Here is a 20743-nt window from a genome sequence, read left to right as displayed (position 1 = left end):
TTTCCCATCCCTGGCGGCAGACACTGCTCATGCGCAGCAAACGCCATATCCTGGTACGACCTTCTCATATAAAAAGGCAGGCATACGAGTCAGAGTTCGTTAGAGAATAGGAAACCAATGATTCCCATATGTCCAGTAGTCTCCTTCACCTATGGTGAGTATAATCTAAATTTTAAAAGCGTGTCGAAACATTTCATGGGTTTTAGACAAGAGAAGATGTGATTAGGATCATGTTGCGGGTGTGCGGGAGTCGTCACGGTGTAATCCGTCGTGGTGTCCTGCGTGTTTTCTTCCACTGCATGATACGGCTCTTCATCATGGTTGCCACCGCGCACAGCCGCTAACCCTCCGCCAATCTGTCTTTTTGCAGTGCCCAGCCGGCTAGGTGAAGATGCCAAAATGGCCACCGGCAACTACTTTGGATTTACCCATGGTGCTGGGGCCCAGTACAGGTAAGGGCCGTGATGTTTAATGGGGACTGCAGTGCTGGTGGTGGTACAGTAATGGTGGGATTTGGCCCCGATGCCTTTGTTGCTGGGTCCGGGTGGGGGCAGGGGGAGGGAGGCGATGGGCAACGCTTTAAACCTTGAGGTGAACGTTTGGTAAGGAAATGATGCATTAAACGACGTTTTAGTTTAAATATGGCGATTAATGTGTTGTTTTTATGTATATATGACATTTGTTTTTTTATTTGCTAGGCAGATATATTGACACACAGGATGTCATTGCATAGTACTTTGGGCCTTTTTAGGGAAATTATTTTAATTCGTGGATAAAATGCATGAGATGTTGTTATATCGTTTAAAGCAGTCTGCTTAACGTTACGTTATGTAAACATCTGACGTGACGATGGCTAGCAGGTGCACTTTTAAATTATATGTTAAAATAAAGATAAGAATCTCAATACGTTTAAAAAATAATTAATGTTACAAAAGCAATAGGTTAAAAGTAATAGTCAAGATTTGAAGTTAGTAACTTTAATTCAGTTTACATTAACAGGGCGGTTTACCTTATAAGTAGACCCTTACCTCCGTTGTTCTGTTTATTTGATCCAAAGCATTTAATGATATAACACCATTCTGAAACTCTTTGTTGGTGTTCACGTGTGTATAAACGGTGATTTTTATCCCGAGCTGACGTGATAAAAGTGAACCGCGCGAGCGAGCACACTGCAGCTGTCATCTCTAGTTCTGCACCAGAGCAGATCTGCGCATGAGCGTCTCCGCGCTCTTCTTTAAGCTCCAGTGTTTTTAAGACGGAAGTGATGGAAAAATGTTGTAGTTCCACACTGTTAAAAACGTCGCCGTGACACTTTATCGTCATTTTTATTACAAAATGTCGATTCTTGAGGAATGGCCGACGTATTTTGCGTCTGTAATATGTATGTGCGCGTTTGTGTTGTGAAGGGCGATGTCTTCACGGACGCCTCAAGGACTCCTTCAGTGTCCCTCTTGATTCGCCTTTTAAATGATCCTACTGTCATTATGTTGACGTTTTCAGTAATTTTAGTGCTCGTCCATTTTGGAATTGTGTACTGTGCTTAAGAACTTATCCCAGGTTGTCAAGCTAGCAATGGTGTGATGTTTTTCCTAAACTGGGATCATATTTCTAAGCAATTTGCCATTGGTTTAGTGTGTCATCATTTCACACAGTGTAGGATTTAGATTTCTATAATGCCTCAATTAGTTTTTTTTTTTAATCAGCTGAAGGAAGAATTGGTAAACAAGCAAATCCGTTACAGATCTTTAAGCTGTTTTAACAAATGTGTACTCTACATAGGCATGGGGGACGATAAACGTTTAAGGTATACCTCGATTTGGAAAAGTCAAGGTTTTTAAACCGGCAATTTTTTTCTAATACTGTTCCTAGGGTATGTGTAAGATTTTATTTTATTTTTTATTATTTGCGTTTTTTAGGAGAACAGCATCTCCGGCAGAAAAGATATCTAAAAAGCTGTTTCAAATTGTAAAGAAATCTGTGTTTTTGAATCAATGAAGACAGCAGAAGTCAATGATTCATTTGAATTTTTTAGTCTGACATGTTTACTGCTCCAAAATATTTTACATATTTCTCAAAATAAAATATATTGGGTTAAAAGAGGAAAAAAGTTGTTGTTTTTTACCCAGACATTTAAAAAGAATATATTTTAGAGCAGTAATCTCAATACTGTGAAATCGTGAAACCAAAATAGTTTCATCATTATGTCATTAACATTGTTATCATGCCAACAGAATCTTATATCGGCCCATGCCAAACTCTATAAAATCTACCAATCACCCTGATTGGTGTTTTGAGAATGCAGAAAGCTAGAAAAGTAATGAACTTTTAATGCTCTGAAGTGGATAAATCATCCAAAAATTAAGTTGCTGTTCTCTGTAATGCTTAATGCAAATCAATGGTGTTGTGCAATTTGACTCTTTACAGCCAAAATAAATATAAATGCCTGAATATACATTTGGGTAATATAAAGTTAAGCAATCGCTGCTGCATACTGAGAAACTTTTTTGAATTTTTGTTTTTTTTCATAATTTATCATTTATAATTGGGTTGAGGTGTCCAGCAAAAGCACAAATACAAATTTGACTAACAATACCCTGCATCTGTCTTCGCACTGTAGTAAACAAAGCACTTCAGCTCACATGTGAGATTTGTGCCTCTTCCATTTGGCAATGTCCATTAGAAGCGCAAGTGTTCAAAACTAAGGCCGAACTACCCTTTACCAGAAGCCATGGTGTTAACTTATTTTTTTTGAATACACTTTGACTTTCAAAGTGCCAGTAGCTGCAATTCAACTAGCGCCAAGGTTCTAGCAAAAATGTCTTGAATGGTTGAGGGCAAGTTCGTTGAATGCTAAATTTATTTAATGGCTGAACAATCGGTTTAATTTAGTGCAAGATACTAAATGCAACCTTGAACAAAGTAAAATGGGAAGATTCCGGTAATGTCTTGGGTGTCGACTATACAAGGTAGTTATAGCCTAGAGAGTCTGTCCAACCACCCCCCCCCCCCCCCACAAAAGTTCTCTTTAATGAATGTTTGCACACTAATGTAGTTGAAAGGGAGTGTAAAATTTACACCTCGCGTATTAAGTTGTTATATGCAATGTGACACCCGATTTTTAGCAAAAAAGCTGTGAGAATGAGAGATATGAGAATTTTTACTTGAGCTGTATCATAATTCTGGCCCATCTTTTCAATCAATTGATATTTGATCCTCACAATTTCAGCTTCCCACTAAAATTGATTGGCTTGTTTTAAAGTATTTAGATTTTATTATAAGATAAGTATTTAGAGTCTAACCACTCAATTTATTAACTAAACTGTGCTAGATGGATGTTGAACAGGTTTCTGAAAGTACATCGTTTGGATGGATTTGAGATTGGTGTGTGGAGGCTCAAGATTGTTGTCATGATTTTAAGCTTTTAATCTAATGGATAACGAGAGACCATATTTGCATGACATTTGTGTCTGCTTTTTCAAGTGAAAGCCACCCTAAGTCTTTTAATCCATTACTGATTGGGTTTCCTCCCTTGACGTGTATCTTCCCTTTCAAGCCAATGGATTTAGTGCATTAAATCCAGAAATCTATTATGAATCTAACTGAAAGATAATCTGCTGTAGCTTCAGTTGGACATTAACATGAACACAAAATTGCGTTGAAGGTCATAAGTATAATCTTCTTGTGGAATTCGACCAAATTGAAATCAATAAGTTATTTTACTCCATGTGTAAGCATTATAATTGTATCATTAGTGTAGCCGAGTCCTGATGCCATGTTTTGTGAAGTACCTTTTTGGATGTAGTAATTATTTAATAATAGTAATTTTGCTCAATTTCAAACGCCACTGTTCAGCATTGGCATTTGTAACAATGTAAGCTGTCAATGTTGTAATCCAGGGATTTTTGTCCTGTCTCCTGCAGTCAACAGCCGGCCGCTGGGGTTGCATACACCCACCCCACTACAGTGGCCAGCTATACTGTACATCAAGCACCTGTGGCAGCGCACACAGTGGCAGCAGCCTATGCCCCTACAGCCGCCACGGTTGCTGTTGCGAGGCCTGCGCCAGTCGCTGTAGCGGCTGCGGCTAATGCTGCAGCTTTTGGTGGATATCAACCAGCCCACGCTGCCACGGATTATGGGTATGCTCAGAGACAGCCAGAAGTACCCCCACCACCACCTCCAGTCACCTCACAAAACTACCAGGTAAGAGGAAGGAGCATGCTTGTTGTAATATAGTTTGGGTTGGGCAAGATATTTATTTATAATTTTGCATAAATCCAAATCTGGATCGCTGTTTTGCATTTTTTTCCCTGTGCTTCTGAAGTGCATTTTTAAGTCAAATTAATTTTGAATAAGTACAAAATGAAACGAGCATTCTGTTTACTGTTGCAGGACTCTTATTCGTATGTGCGGTCCACCGCTCCTGCTGTAGCGTATGACAGTAAACAATATTACCAACAACCTGCAGCTACTCCAGCTGTAGCTGCTGCAGCAGCCCAACCACAACCCACTGTTGCTGAATCCTACTATCAGACTGGTACGTTGGACTCTTTTTGGCAATTTAAATGAATTGGTGCGGGGGGGGGCTTTTATAACATTTTTTTATTAAATCATCTCCTGACTGTTTATTCCATGAGAGCATATAATGCTTATGTTTTAATTTTTACAATAATCTAAATTGTATGTACTTTTTAATTAAATGAGGGTTTAATCTATTGTATCATGATTCCCTTTTATTCCTATTTCATTACATGGTTGGAATGTTGTCTGTGGACACAGGATAAAATCCATAATAAGCTTCAGGTCACCTGTTAAGTGATCTGTATTGTAAAATGTCCTCTGCAACTTTGTTTTGCTCCTCCCTGTAGCACCTAAAACCGGATACAGCCAAGGCGCCACTCCGTACACCCAGACCCAGCAAACGCGTCAGGTTACAGTCGTAAAGCCAGCCACCCCCAGCCCTGCCACCTCAACCTTCTCCATTTACCCAGTGTCCTCTGCAGTACAGCCGGTCGCAGCTGCAGCGGCAGCCTCTGTAGTGCCCTCTTACTCTCAGAGTCCCACCTACAGCACCAATGCAGTCACGTACTCCGGTAAGAACATCAAAGTTGTATTATAAAACATCAGTTTCAGTTCCCATAAGCCATCAACAGCATTTATCTGATGCAATACTTTATTTAGAGTTGAAGAGAAACGTCTTTCCGTTATATCATGCTTTATTGAGTGTAGAATTCATTAACATGGCTTTTTTGTTCTTGGTTTCTTTGAGTTTAATACAGAATCAAATCCATGAGGTTGGGATTAAAAGTTTTAATACTGCACCAATTGAGCCAGTGAATCTAGGCTTATAGATTTACAGTACAATCCTGTCAGTCTCCATCTGTCCTAAAGCCAATAATTGCTCTTCTCTCTATGCTCAGGAACATCATACTCGGGCTATGAAGCGGCAGTGTATTCGGCTGCCTCCTCTTACTATCAGCAGCAGCAACAGCAGCAAAAACAGGCAGCTGTTGCAGCAGCAGCCACTGCCGCATGGACTGGCAGTACATTTACCAAGAAAACTCCCTTCCAGAACAAAACTCTGAAACCTAAACAGCCCCCTAAACCACCGCAGATACATTATTGTGATGTTTGCAAGATCAGTTGTGCTGGACCCCAGGTATTTTATTTTATTAAAGTTATTACTTTTCATTTTTAAGTATTGGTGTCATGTGTAAATGGATGCACTGTACTAAAATATTGTCGGAATATGCTCCGTACAGTGTAGTAGGCCAAAATAATATGCAGCTACATTAAGTGTATATCCATAAGAACACAGGAGAATACTTGTCAATAACAGATGTACCATACCCAAATGTTATTTATAATATTCACTTTCATACTATGTAGAACCTAGTAGGACAACTACCTTGTACATGTAGTACCTATTCTGCAGTATGTGATTACTGGCTCAGTGATGCGAGTCAGGTGAACTTCAACTGTAATACCGGCATGTTTATTTCAGACCTATAAAGAGCATCTCGAGGGTCAGAAGCACAAAAAGAAGGAAGCTGCACTGAAGGTGTCACAGAGCAGCAGTAGCAGCAGTGGAGGCGGGAGCTCTGCCCGTGGGACACAAAATCAGTTGCGCTGCGAGCTCTGCGATGTCTCCTGTACTGGGGCTGATGCCTACGCTGCGCACATCAGAGGAGCCAAACACCAGAAGGTACATGACTCACTCTCTGATCTCCGCACATAATAACCTGCTTTAAGCTTGTTTTGGCAGCACTATTTTTGAATGCGTATAATTTTGGATCAGTGTTGTGGAGAGGGTTTCTTAGGGCTTGTCTACTAAAGCATTTTTGTGAGGAGAAACTCCAGTGCTCTTCTAAAATGCTTAGCTGTGAGTGCTTCAACTGTCAGACCATTAAAAAAAAAATCTTGGTGCCTTGCAACACTGCTGTTGTTTAAGAAATGTGGCTTTTTCCATTGAAAATAACTGGAAAGTATACATGTTCAGCTCTAAATTTACATTTTGGTGAACAAATGTCCTTAGGGACTCTATTACAAATATGAATAAAATTTGTGTGAAGGGGATTGAAGGTACTTTATTCAGGGATTTGATACTTCCATATAAACGTAGATTTCTGTATTTTCAGAGTTCAATGGGGCAACCAATGTATTTTGCATAAATCCGACGTCTTTCAGGGTCAGGGATGTAATTGTAGGCCTACCTAGGCTACTGTGTTTATAACAATGACATTGTGTAGTTCTATAATTAGCACATGACAAAGCTGCTGACTATGCAAAATTATGAAATCACTTTGAATGGGTGCGTGGCTGTGCACACCGTTTCAGCTCTCCCATTTGCACATCATGACCACGTGCACTCTATATACAATAAAAATAAAGCCAGGATGCACATTTGTAATCCTCTTCAAGTCCTCTGTTCTTATGTCTTAATTTATTCAGTGCTAGAGCCTATAGCACCTAAAAAGTCATAACAGAAAGTTATAAGTTTAAATGATTTTACAAATTTATAATTAAATATTTTTAATTTCAGTTATTTTTTTTTTCAGGGTGCAATGTTAAAGTATATTAGGCTACTCTATTCATCTGGACTAATTATTTTTACAGTTCGAATTGATGACTGACTCGAGTTATAGCCTTATAACATGTGAAATATAGAGTTGACTAAATTAGAGGAAAAATTCTATTCTGTGGACACGAGAACTAACAGTTCGTGGCACTTTCTAGCGGCAGTGTATGGATCTGTGACTACATTGAAGTACAAACTATATACCTAAATATTACTCGAGTGTCTATTAAACTGATACAACAATCCTGAAACAAATTGTATGGCCAATATCAAATATTTATATCAAGAAATATATATATATATATATATATATATATATATATATATATATATATATATATATATATATATATATATATATATATATATATATATATATATATATATATATATATATATATATATATATATATATATATATATATATATTATTATTATTATTATTATTATTATTTTTATTTTTTATTTATGTATTTTTAGTTTTTGTCATTTTTATTTTATTTTTTGTCCTTGGCTGATTACATGCCTGTTTATCACAAGCATATTATATTAGTTGTCTAATGCAAATCAAAGTGTGTTTGTAGCATTGAATTCTTTAGTTGGTGGTGTGTTTATTTTTTTCTTTATATATAAATTATTCATTTAATATTTTTTTCAATAGGTTGTAAAATTGCATACCAAGCTAGGAAAGCCGATCCCATCCACTGAGCCCAGTGTGGTTTCCCAATCTTCCACCTCCAGTACTGCAGCTCCGAATAAAACTTCCAGCTCCAACATCAACAGCTCCACAAGCACATCATCAAATGCTTCTTCCTCCGTTTCTGCCTCTTACTTAAAATCTGGCAGTATGGCTGCTTCTGCTGCACAGGGCAAGAGCTCAGGAGCCAACAGTGTCTCAGTCAACAGCTCCTCTATCAAGAAGGTCAACACACCCAAGATCAACTTCGTTGGTAGGTATTGCTGAACAAATGTTATTTGCTGTTGAAAATGGATCATATAATACACTTTTTTTTTTCATGACCAATATAGGTGGAAACAAGTTACAAACCACTGCTTCTAAAAGTGACGAATCCAAAGCTGATGCAGCTAAAACTGCACAGTCTGCTGCGTCTGCACCAGCAGCAGATGCAAAGAATGACATGCCTGACCCCATGTCACCTCAGTCAGCACTTGCAGCCCTGCAGAGTGACGTTCAGCCTGTCGGACATGACTATGTTGAAGAGGTAACAGAAGCCACTATTAGGGATATAATTTCTGTAGTGATATCATTTTGAGTGGCCAAGTGGAAACAATGAAATATGTTTTTGTTTTTCAGGTTAGGAATGATGAAGGCAAGGTTATCCGGTTCCACTGCAAACTGTGTGAATGCAGTTTCAATGATCCCAATGCCAAGGAAATGCATTTGAAAGGAAGGAGACACCGACTGCAGTACAAGGTTAGCGAGTCAACAGTTCGGCTTCTGTTTTTCTTATTATGACTATAACTTCAGTGTCGCTGATTGTATATTCCACTGTTGTAGAAAAAGGTTAACCCAGATCTCCAGGTGGAAGTGAAACCAAGCATCCGTGCCAGGAAAATTCAAGAGGAAAAAATGAGGAAGCAGATGCAAAAGGAAGAATACTGGAGAAGACGCGAAGAAGAGGAGCGCTGGAGGATGGAGATGAGGTGTGACACTTGTTTCCTTGTATAAAATAAAGAGCATTTTGTGAGGCTTCCTAATTATTACTTTGTTTGCTCAGGCGCTATGAAGAAGATATGTATTGGCGGCGCATGGAGGAAGAACAGCACCACTGGGAGGACAGGCGAAGAATGCCTGATGGAGGGTATCCACAAGGTCCCCCTGGACCTCCTGGCCTACTTGGTGTGAGGCCTGGGATGCCCATTCCACAACCACAAGGACCAGTGGTAAGACATGACAACTTGAGTCCAGTACGGTTTCCATCATTCGTCATTTGAAGACGATGCTTTCTCCTAAGCTTTCCACTTAAATGTCTTCATACATTATACTAGATTCGTCAAAACTGTAGTTTAACATCTAGTTTTTGATGCAGCCACCACGTCGTCCTGATTCCTCAGACGATCGGTATGTGATGACCAAACATGCAGCTATTTACCCCTCTGAGGATGAGCTCCAGGCCATCCAGAAGATCGTATCAATCACCGAGCGAGCACTTAAGCTTGTGTCTGACATCATCACTGACCAAGATGCTGGTGCAAGTGCAAAGGGCAAAGAAGAGGACAAGGAAAAGAAAGAGCCTCCCAAAGACAGGTGGGAAGAGAGCACTCTTAATAGTTTTCAAAGCAGAGAAAGCTAAAGGCTGCAGCTATACATGTCCTCTTGTGCATTGTAGGTTGCTGAAAGGAGTGATGCGGGTAGGTGTTCTTGCTAAGGGGCTACTTCTGCGAGGGGATAAAGAGGTCAACCTGGTCCTCCTCTGTTCTGAGAAGCCAACCAAGAATCTGCTCACACGCATTGTGGAACATCTCCCTAAACAACTCACGGTACTTGTTTATACGTCTCACAGATATTCCTTTGAAAACGCTTGCTGTAGAGCAATTGAAGTTCTTGCATTTGTCTATCTTGAAAGGCCACTGTTCTTCAGAGTTTTGAAATTACCTTATAAAACGCATTAATGTACACTGGATGACCTGAAATGTTGTTTGGTTTGATTATAGCTAAACTCTTCTAGAGTAGGATTTCAACCCCCTTTTTTTATAGGGTTCAAAGCAGGTGTATGCAAACCAGTTCATGGAATTTGAACCCTAAGTGTGTAGGGTCTTCAGATTCAATTGAAATGTCTAGGCAGGTCTTAAAGCTGAGCATATTGGTTCTCCATGAGCAGGGTTGAACACCCCTTCTTTACACAATGTAGAGCAAATGTTGCTCAGAGTTAAAGTTTGCAGAAGCTTAAATAGATGGTTAAGACTAATGACATTGTTCTTTGTCAGATGGTAACGCCAGAGAAATACGAGGTAAAGGGCTCCATCCAAGAGTCTGCCATTATCCTTACCTCTTGTGGTGATCCCAAGATGCAGGTGACCATCACCCTGACTTCACCCATCATTCGAGAGGAGAGCAGCCGGGACGGAGGTTTGAAAAGACGTTGCACACATTAACCGGCTACCTCTGATTAATATTTCATGCTGATTTTGACAACCTGAGGAGCCCATCTGTTGGCACTGTGGAGATGGTACTGTATGTAAATGTTGCCAGAATCATGTTTGCACCTTTTGGGCTTAGGAGCATTTTTTACAAATTAAGACCATAATATTGAAAATGGTCCAAATGAAACCTGGTATGTGCTTGAGCTTGGCTGTACATATGACCTATATTTAACCCAAAAAATCTATATATATAATTTTTTTACTTGTGCTGCTGAGGTATAGTGCCTCCTGTGGTTGTGCTTTGATTTTTATATGAAGTCTGTAATGTTCATACTGTAACTGGATTGAAGCCTGTTCAGGTGGCTTCTAGTTGTTTTTTGAGCCGATTTCAACACTACCAGCTTTTACCCAACCATCTCCAATGTCAGCAGTGGTGCTCTGGTTTTTCTCTTTGTAACACTTTTCCAGTGCTCTTGAAGCTCTCCCCAAAACAAGCATGATAAGTGTTTGCATTGTGTAAGTCTAGTTAGTCCCGGGTAAGATTCATTTTTGTTTCCTGTGTTCAAGGGGATTGTGTCTCATGCAAAATCCAAATGATATTTTGTTACCAATGTTCCAGTGCATATTTCCCAATGGGTCAGGGGGTAATCCTGTGCAAACAACTTTATTCATGATTTAGTTCCTGAAGACATGATTGAGATGGGTCTGAGGAGTAGTTGGAATGTCTACCATGTCCCCACAGGAAACAAATCTCATTTTTGTCTGGTGGTGAAAAGAGGTTCACCATTTTAAGGTCCCCTGTTCCAAAATGAAAGTGCTCCCCTGAGAGTTTAGTAGTTTCATAATGACAATAATTGGCATTCAAACAGTGCATTACTGTAACCTGCATCTGTAAGTGCATCAATTTTCTGTTTCTTGCATATGTTTTCAATGAAGAGTCATAGTTTGTCTGAAGCCACTGAAATGGTGAAGTTTTAAACACCGGCTTTGAAGCCATGCCACCATTTCTGTATGGCTCCTTAGGGGAGTATCAGTCAGCTTTTGGGAGGAAGGCTTTGATAGAGGAATCTTTGGTTGGACCTGGGGTTTACAGCCTTCGGTATACATTGAGATATGCGGGTTCTCCAAACCCAGTTTTGTTGACAGGTATGCATGCAGTGATGTCCTAATCCTTTAGCTGGGAGCTTCAGATTTTCTTGCCAGCACGCATTGCTGCCTTCATGTATACAAAGCTTTTCAAGTCCAGCCCAAAGCCTCCTTGCATTTTCAGCAAATTGTCTCCCATCTGAGGCTACGTCTACCAGCTCCGGAAGGATTTTTGACCAAGGTCCCCCCTCCTGAATACCTTCAAACACTTTGCCACACCTACCATTGCCATGTTACTGTAGGGAGTCACTATAAATATTCATAAGCAGTGAACATTACATATCTCCCTCTATCCCCGTTTTTCATTATCATTTGCACATCTGGTACCATTTGCAGCCCATTGTTATTTTATTATTATTTTTTTTATTGTATTGGTACAGTTGTTTTTTTTTTGTTTTTTGTTTTTTCCCCCCAAAAGAATCTTTAGTTTAACATTTATTTTAAACTTCACTTATCTAGACACTGGAATCCACAATTTGTTGTCGCCTAGAGCAAAAGAACTACAGCCAAATTCTTAGTCCATAGGTTAAACCAGATCTGCAGGAGTGGAACACTTGCCAAATGTGTTAGTTTGTGGCATAAAACTTCAAAATTTTATAGTAAAATTAATAAGCTAATCTGATACTGAACAACATATTGAACAGCAGCAACCATTTTAAATAATACCCTTTCACATATTTGACTGAACTCAATATGATTGCATTAAACCCTGGACACACCTTGCTGATGCCTAATAATAACCCTATTTTCTTTAACCGCTGAGAAGTAGCACTTTTAAAGTTGCTTCACAGCACCACAATTATACAAACTGAAATGTTCTCTACTAGCGGCAGCAGAGCCAGAAACCCTAGCATGCTAATGAATTCAATGAGACTTTAAACTTTCAGTTAATTTTTCAATATAGATAGATGGATAGATCGAAAGAGACTTTTTTTTTTTCTCCCTCCTGCAGTTCTTGGCTGAGAATTCAAGAGAAATCCAATTTTTATTTTTTTTATTTTTTTATTTATTTTTTTAAGAATCTAGATCATCATTACCAATCTTATCCTTTTGCAACAACATGGAATTGGATGACCTGGTATTAAGCTTAAAATTTTAACCACACTTTGTGTGAGAGCCTTAATTCAAACAGTTTTGCCAATTGCACACCATCCTTTTTAAGAGTTTTCCCCAAACCAATGGGTTTCAAAACCTAAGGTGATTTAGAATGTTAATAACAGGCTAACATTACTCATTCAAAGTAATCGACTGACTTTTTGAAGTTGATACTTTGCATTGTCATTTTCAGCAATTTCAAATAGTGGATTGCAGAACTTGGAGGCTTAAATGGTCTTTAGAGTTATACATCTAGTAATTCTAAGATGTGTCATGCTCACTATATGCAGAGTACTTGAATTAAAAACGACAACAAAAGTTCATTTCCAACTCTAAATCCTACATCACTGTCACATTATCAGTGTTTGTCTTGTATCCCTGACAAAGGCCTATGATTCAGGACCCATTTGTATCCAGTTGTATCCGCACCACACCACAGACATGCACCAAATGGCAAGAGTAGCAGATCCATGATGTTGCTGAAAAGATCTGAAAGATTCTGCATATGGGGTGTTGTAGAATGGAATTAAAATGAAAACTTGTAAAGTACATGTACAGGTTTTTATATTTTGGAAGCAGTGATCAGGAACAGATTGGTATGTGTGGCAATGTGTTCTTGGCAGTCTCTCTGACCTGGTCAAACACCCATTCCTTACCACCATTTGACAATTCGATCCATTTTTAGATGTAACCTCGAGTATGGTGAAAGACCCAGCGGACGTCTTGGACAGGCAAAAATGCCTTGACGCTCTGGCTGCCCTACGCCACGCTAAGTGGTTCCAGGTTCGGAACATCATTTTACTTTTCTTCTTGTAGCCTTATGAGATGTATACCTTTTTTATTTGTTCATTTAAGTTGTTTAGTCTTTTTGTTTAAATTTTCAAACCTCAAAGTTGATTTTTGGGATGAAAAAGTGATACAAGGATGCAGTATAAAAATCTGGTGATTAATGATACTATATTTCTGTTTTCATTTGATCTGATCCTAAAAAAAATAGCATCCTTGGATACATTATTTTATTCATAAGTGTCAGATTGATGTTAGCATGTAAAATGATTCCATAAGGCTGCAGAATACCTTTGCATAAAGTGTCATCGATTTAAAAGCTTTTCATGTTGAGCGTTTGTTTTCTTTTTGTGATTATTTCTTTTTTTTATTTCTTTATTTTTTTCTGGGAATAGGGATTGAGAGGCAAGGAATATCTGATTAGTTTACTGTGGTGTTGCTTGCTCTGCAGACACACAGGCAAAGTAAAGCAGATTTCCTTGACTGCTTCAGTTCCTATGCAACTACTCTTGCAAACTGATCTTTTGTAAAATGAAAATAGATGTTTGTGAAGTATCTTGATGACTGAGGTCAGGGTTTACAAGGTTACAAAGGAGCCATTCCGAGTGAATCTTGCAAACTTTGAACTCTTGTACTAATGGTGAGGTAAAATACTGCTGGAAATGGCAGCTTATGGAAACCAATTGGCCCAGCTGATTAAAATCCCATTAAAAGCTTCCATTGTGAACAGTGGTGTTGCACCTCTCTCTGAACTCCGCCATATTGTATGACTGTTTGTACATCTTTGCTCTTGTGCATTAACTAATCTTGACTTCACTGCACTGAAGGCTAGGGCTAATGGACTCCAGTCATGTGTGATTGTCATTCGAATACTGCGTGACCTTTGTCAGCGAGTACCTACCTGGTCTGCATTTCCTAGCTGGGTGAGTAAAGTTGTTGTTGTTGTGTTTTTTTTTTGTTTTTTTCTCTCCATGTTCAGATTACTTTATGCTTTTTGTTTCGGTAGACCTTCAAAAAAAAGTATCTAAATTCTGGAGTATGTCACTTTTGGTTGCCATTTGGTTAATTTATTTTGATAGTTGGTTGTATTCATGTCAAGTAGCAACATGTTATCTGTCGTTTTTCCTTATTGTCTAGAATTTAGTGAATGCATAATCTGACACCATGTTCATTGTAACACAAAAATATTGGGTAGTCTGAACCTTTCTTTGCCTTAGAGTTTCTTTTTGAAATTGAGTTTTGCATTCACTGTATTTTGCATTCACATTCCTGAACAATGAGAATTGTAATTTTGAGATCTTACCTGCAGTTTTTATGTAGAATTTTTATAATGCAATATAATTCAAAGCTTTCAAGATTGTCAAGTTTGTTTGTTTTGATGGCGCACGTTAGTGGCCAACAAATTTCCTGTGTATTATTATTATTATTATTATTATTATTATTATTATTATTATTCTTGAGTCTGTTGCTTTCACACCACACGCATCAAGCACGTGTATAGACACCCTGCAGTGTGAATGAGGAGATTAGTTCAAATGAAGCGGTACGAATCGATCAAGTAGGAAAATATGAACTTCAGTGGACATTCGCGCTGCATTAACCAATCAGAAGCTTGCTCTTATAGGGGAGTTACTATGTAGTGTCAGTTGTTGGTGTCTCAAGCAAAAATCCTCTTACAGACAAGTTCATCAAACTGGGCTCTGCTCAGTCTGAAGCACCACTGAAGCCCTTTATCCAGATATAGTTCCTGGAGGAGTTGATGATAAACTCGCAGAGCTGGGTGCTCCTCTGAAAGAATCTAATGGACTCTGACACTGTGCCAAATGAATATATGCTGTTTTTCAGCCTTCCTAATGCACAAAGCACGGCTACTATCTCAATAAAATCCATATTAGCCCATGCCCATGACGTGAATCTGCGTCTATTGTGAAGAGGATTTCACTCTGTTTATGTGTCCATAAATGATATTAATATTAATAACATAATATTGTGTTTGTATTTTTTATTTATTTTTTAATTCATGCGTGCAGTGTCTGGGGTGAATGCAGCATTAGGAACCAAAGTACTAGGGAACGTCAAAGTCTATTTTGTTGTGATGCAAACAGATGGGTACAAGTTAATTTTAGGAATTCTTGTTTTTTTGCACTCTCCTTTTATAACCTTTTGGTGTGGTTTAGCAATGGTTTTCAAATTACAAGCAACTAAATTAAATGGTGTTAAATTAAATTCAAGGCTATGGAGCTACTGGTGGAGAAGGCCATCAGCAGTGCCTCTGGACCAATGAGCCCTGGAGATGCTCTGCGAAGAGTCTTTGAATGTATTTCCTCAGGCATCCTGCTATCAGGTAAGATCTGAATGTATTGATGCAATTCCCCCCTAAAACATGGCTCTGAGGGATTGAAAATGCAAATGTTTAATGACATGGATTAGTAGGAGAGTTGGTCAAACTCTACATAAACTCTACTTTTTTATTTGGATGCTTAGTTCAGTATATGCTCGACTTTTCCTTGTAATGCAGGTGCTCCAGGATTGATTGACCCCTGTGAAAAGAATCCAACAGATACACTGGCATTCATGGAAGAGCAACAGAGAGAGGACATCACGTCAAGCGCTCAGGTAAAATAACTTTTGTCAGTCAAATAATAGACTCTTCATTTCATTTAAGGGTACATATTATACTTTAAGTTCGGTTCACTTATAGTTCAATTCCAGTGAAAGGTATGGTTCGGTTTAATAACCATGGTTGGCTAATCCATGTATTCTGTTATTGCCATAACCATAAACCTGCTAACTTGAGATATGTTTGCTCAAACCACTTTTGGCAGTAACATAAGTATGTTACTTAAGTATGTCCATAAACGCAATTTGAATTTCTCAACCGTTTTCTAAAACCAGAGGTAACAATAGAAGGCAAAAGCCAAAAAGCAGATTGCCACACCTTTCTCCTTCTATTTAAGGGCAGGTTACATTCTTTAAGCTAATTGAGCAACCCACTCTATTTGTAGTTTTAAATTTTTTTGGGTAAACTAATGCTTTAAAGAGAACTGAACCTAAAGTGTTAATGCACCCTAAACTGAATTATGTGTTTTGATCGTTTTAGAATTATGAAATGTGTACTAATCATTCACTTTCTCCACAGTTTGCCTTGAGGCTGCTGGCATTCCGGCAGATTCACAAGGTTCTGGGTATGGACCCATTGCCCCAGATGAACTCCCGCTTCAACGTACGGAATACCCGCAAGAGGCGTCGTGACAATAGTGATGGGGCTGATGGATTTGAAGCTGAAGGCAAGAAGGACAAAAAGGACTACGAGGGGTTCTGAAGTACACTACAGTACAACTAGTCCTTTTTTTCCCTGCACCGTTTCCAATCCTATTCATTCCAGGAATACATAACGCTATTTCTGTTGACCTCTGTGCATGCTGATTACTAGTCTTTAGAAATGTTTTTTTAAAAGCTGGTAAAGACCTAATGATGGCCACTTGGGGAGATGCCAGGCTTCATTTCCTTAACACCCAGACTGTAGTCCATCTCAATTGTTTAGTCTGGTGTCTTGGCTTAAAGATTTGAAATGCGCACAAACCAGAGAAGTTAAGCCTAATGTTCATGCTCCATTCAGCACATCAGATGTAAAATTTTTCACCATCTTCAGATCTCTTATGAATCCAAGGCTAGGCAGTTTTAGAGCTGTGTACTTGCATCAGTGTGAAACCGGTTCATTCTTTAAAGTATATCTTAACCTTCCTGTCATATGTGTGAAGTAACTTTGACAATTGCTTCCCTGGCTTTGCAGTAATTTTAGTTGTGTTCATAATTTATTTTGATTGGAGACATTCCTCTTAAAACCACAAGATCAAAGAGTAAATGATCGATTTATGCGAGGCGTTAGTCCTGTTATGATGAATGTGATGCCATTGACTGGACGTGGATTTATTTTAAGCATGTACTTCCCATTGCTCATGCATTCTAAAGGCCGGGTTGGCTTTTAAACCATTTGTAAGTTTGTCATTGGCAAATTCATATCCTTGAAGTGTCTCTAGAACCTTGTTCCTTCTGTTTGCTTAATGCGAGTGATGTTAGGCTCTGATATCCACAGGCCTCTGTTGTGTAGCTGTTTCGTTTCTCAGACCTGGGCCAAATACCAGAACTATTAATCGATGGTCTCAGTAAGTTTAATTTCAAATTGAGTTGTTACAGTCATTTTGGAGCAGTTGTTCACAGGGATTTCTATAAAAAGTGAGAATTGGAGGTGTTTTTAAATAAAATTTAAAAAACATTGGTTTACTTTTTCTTTAAACCGTAATTGACCCAGGTCTGCCTGTGTTTTATTTCTTTTTCTGTTCATAATATTGTAAACCCTAAATGTATCTTTAAATGTGATCATATAACTATATGATCTCTAATATATGATCATTTAATAAACCTGTATCTAATCTTCCAGTAGATCTTCAAAAACAAATGCTTGTATGGTTTTAAAGCACAGGAATGTTTTTTTTTTTTTTTCTTATGTTCTGTTTTTATGGGTTTTGTTTTACTGATTGATAGATGCATAGTTGCTTGCTCTTAAGTTTGGTTTCTGATTCAAAGTTTGTTGAATATCTGTTAAAGAAGAGAAGGACAAAAGTGAAAAATATCTGTGTTGTAACTGCAGATGTATGTAGACTTACCCTTTGATGCTTGTCATTCACTGTCAAGGTACTACTGCATTACAATGCGTATAATAAAACATTTCTGGAACAATGGTTTCTGCTTTCCTTTTTAATCAGATACAGCAATCAGCTGAAAACCAATTCGTCTTTAACCAGGAAATTTCATATTATCAAAGTAGATGGGATTTATTCGCAGTGGTGTTTGTCACAGCACCAAATGCTTTATTTTCTTTGCTGATGCCAATGAGAAACTTCTTTTAGTCTGTATTCAAAGGCGGAAAGTCACAAGAGCCCTAAGGCAAAAGAAAACAAAAACATGCCCTTCTTCAAGTGTGGGCGTAGGCTGTTTTGAATACGGCGACTCATTGTTTTAAAAACAAGGAAGCGCTTAAGATTGACAGCTGCATCGTCCAATTAGAAAAAAGCGGCTTGTGTTTGACCAGCTCTGAAAATGGACAGTTTGTCTATAAAGAACCAATGATGTTGAACGGGCGCGGTTTGCTTTCAGAGCAGGTTTGTCTTCCAACCAACCAAAGGAAACTGTTCTTGTGAAAGGGAGAGGTGGAGGAAGCGAAGAGAGAGAGAGAGAGAGGCAGGACAGTAGTGCACTCGAGCTCTCCCGGATTTCCACCTGACTGCTCGGGAAGCGGGATTCTGGGACAGCAGAATGTTGAGTTTGGGGAGCGGAGGAGCCAAGTCCTCTAAACCGTCATTTGTGTCTTATGTGACTCCCGAGGTAAGCGAAAGATCTCGTGCAATTTTGAGTTGTGTTCAAAACAACCAGGAGACTCTGGGTTGAAGTAAAGTAAAATAAGAGTTGAAAGCGCGGATTGTATTGCACTGGGCGGGGTTAGCATTATTTTGTCCCATGCTGAAGTTCACGTTGTTGACATGTTCAAGTTTAGCCAATTCGCACTTTTATTTATATGAGGTTTGTTCACGTGGGAAAAGCCACTCAAACGACCAACATTTGTTGTTTATTTTCCATTCAATTGCGCCATGAACTTGACATCCTTCCCCCCGTCGACTGAAACCCAACTCTCAGAACTCAACATCCTTTATTTTGCGTTCAACTATGATTCGAGGTTGTCATCCAGGTTACTGAGTAATTTTAATGTTTATTGAGTCACGAGTGGCTTCACTTGCTCTGGCATGTGATGTATTTGAAGTTGTTGGTTATGCCTTGAGAAAGTTATGCAGCTGAGGTATGTATGTGCGCGCGTGCGTGAGAGAGAGAGCGTCGTACTATTAGAATAAATGTCATGGGACGTGTCATGACCACTTGACAGCCAATACAATAGGCTACAGATATTTATTTGTTCTTAATAAAAGCATGAAAATAAGAACAGTTGTGCTCAAATTAAAATTAAAACTCAGTCTTTTTTTTATTTTCAGAGCTCATTTAATAATTTTCCTTCGGTTTAGTCTCTATTTCAGAGGTTGCCACTGTGGAATGAACCGCCAACTATTCCGGCATATGTTTTATGTAGTGGATACCAGCAACCCAATATTGGGAAACACACTTTCACATTTGCACAAACACACTTATACACTACAGACATTTTAGCTTACCCAATTCACCTATAGCTCATGTCTTTAGAGTTTGGACTGCGTGGGAACCCAGAGTAAACCACTCAAACATGGGGAGAACATGCAAACTCCACACAGAAATGCCAACTAGCCCAGCCAGGTCTCGAACCAGCCACTTTGTTGCTGTGAGATGACAGTGTTAACCATTGAGCTGGTTAACTTTGGATTAATAGTGTAAAAAAAGATATTAAGATACTATCAATCCTCATGGTTTTGATTTCCATGAAGTGTCTGAACCGATGAGATGTAAATTGACTGAAAAATCACCTAAAGTCTAAAAGAGAAGCTATTGTTGTCAATTAGTTTCACACTGTTCTGTTTAATTGTATTAAAAAAGACTAATCAAAAGTGAGTGAGCATCAGTGTCTGGTTCAACATCTCATATATCAGTATAAGCAACAAATTGTATGTCAAGTCACTTGTAACACTTGAAAAGTTTAGATGCAAAACCCTCAAAATGCTGTTTAATTTTTTTACTAAAATGACCATTTTTCTCTGACTCTTGTGTTTAGGCTCAGAAATTTTACTTTGATAGTGACGAATAAGTTTGTTTCATTGCCATTAAAGTAAAATACTTAATACATAAACATAGGAGGCTGAGAAAAATGCTCATTTTAGGAGAATATTTCTCATGGCATTTAGAGGTTTTTGCAAGTCTATTCAGGCAGAATAGTAGAGCAGAATCAATTATAAATAACTGTGTTTTTTCATTAGCATGATTGCGTTCACATCAGAAACACAGGAGTGTGCTTGAAGCGTATACCCTGACCACCCTTTTTAGGTGGACTCAGTTACCCTTCACAGAAGAGCACAGTTAAGAAAACACTGTTCCTGTTATGCAAGGGAAGCAAACTCTGGCATGAATTGAACCTGACCGGGGACCAAAAGTACTGCTCTTTTAAGTAAATGTAGGAAGATAGAGTCTTCTGTGAAGAGTTGCTTCTTTTTAAGATCATTGAGTGGGGTTAGACTTTAAGATGAAGCTTAGAGTGCTTTCCCAGTGTTTTTACCTCTTTATGATGGCTGGACATTAATAAAACACACTGTGATCTCTTTTGCAACATTTACATAAGCAACATGATCACTTGTTTTTAAAATCTCAAGTTTTAAAAGCAACCCCCCCCCCCCCCCCCCCTCCAATTTTAGTCATTGTGTTTAGTCAGGATATTTTATGACTTCCTTTCTTTTTTGTTAGTCCTGACTTGTTTATGTGTTTAATTTAATTTCAGGAATTTTAACATATATAGCCATAATAGTTTATTGATTTTGGCCACTTTTTATCTGTTTAAATCAG

At 38.5% G+C, this 20743-nt stretch overlaps 2 protein-coding genes across 4 annotated transcripts in view; both read left to right on the top strand.

The window, feature by feature from the left end:
* Positions 1 to 75: 75 nt before the first annotated feature.
* On the top strand, positions 76 to 17950 carry zfr (zinc finger RNA binding protein). 2 transcript variants are annotated; one of them, NM_199558.2, is given in 20 exon segments: positions 76 to 154; positions 371 to 452; positions 3921 to 4203; positions 4393 to 4537; positions 4869 to 5093; positions 5421 to 5659; positions 6005 to 6205; positions 7740 to 8028; positions 8108 to 8301; positions 8394 to 8513; positions 8598 to 8743; positions 8818 to 8983; positions 9130 to 9347; positions 9430 to 9580; positions 10028 to 10169; positions 13110 to 13207; positions 14038 to 14133; positions 15443 to 15554; positions 15729 to 15826; positions 16350 to 17950. In NM_199558.2, coding segments are annotated over 20 exon segments (3225 nt in total). In that variant the 5' UTR covers positions 76 to 117; the 3' UTR covers positions 16533 to 17950.
* Positions 17951 to 18436: 486 nt separating this feature from the next.
* Positions 18437 to 20743, top strand: part of mtmr12 (myotubularin related protein 12) — a 21123-nt gene continuing 18816 nt past the window's right edge. The window contains exon 1 of one of the 2 annotated variants that reach the window (XM_009301662.5): positions 18437 to 18595. In XM_009301662.5, coding sequence (XP_009299937.2) covers positions 18527 to 18595 — 69 coding nt within the window. In that variant the 5' untranslated portion in view covers positions 18437 to 18526. 2 annotated transcript variants of the gene reach the window in all.

The sequence above is a fragment of the Danio rerio genome, chromosome 5 (genome assembly GCF_049306965.1).
Source record: "Danio rerio strain Tuebingen ecotype United States chromosome 5, GRCz12tu, whole genome shotgun sequence".
Lineage (NCBI taxonomy): Eukaryota > Metazoa > Chordata > Actinopteri > Cypriniformes > Danionidae > Danio > Danio rerio.
Note: the sequence above shows the minus strand (reverse complement) of the source record. Positions and strands in the feature narration are given on the sequence as shown.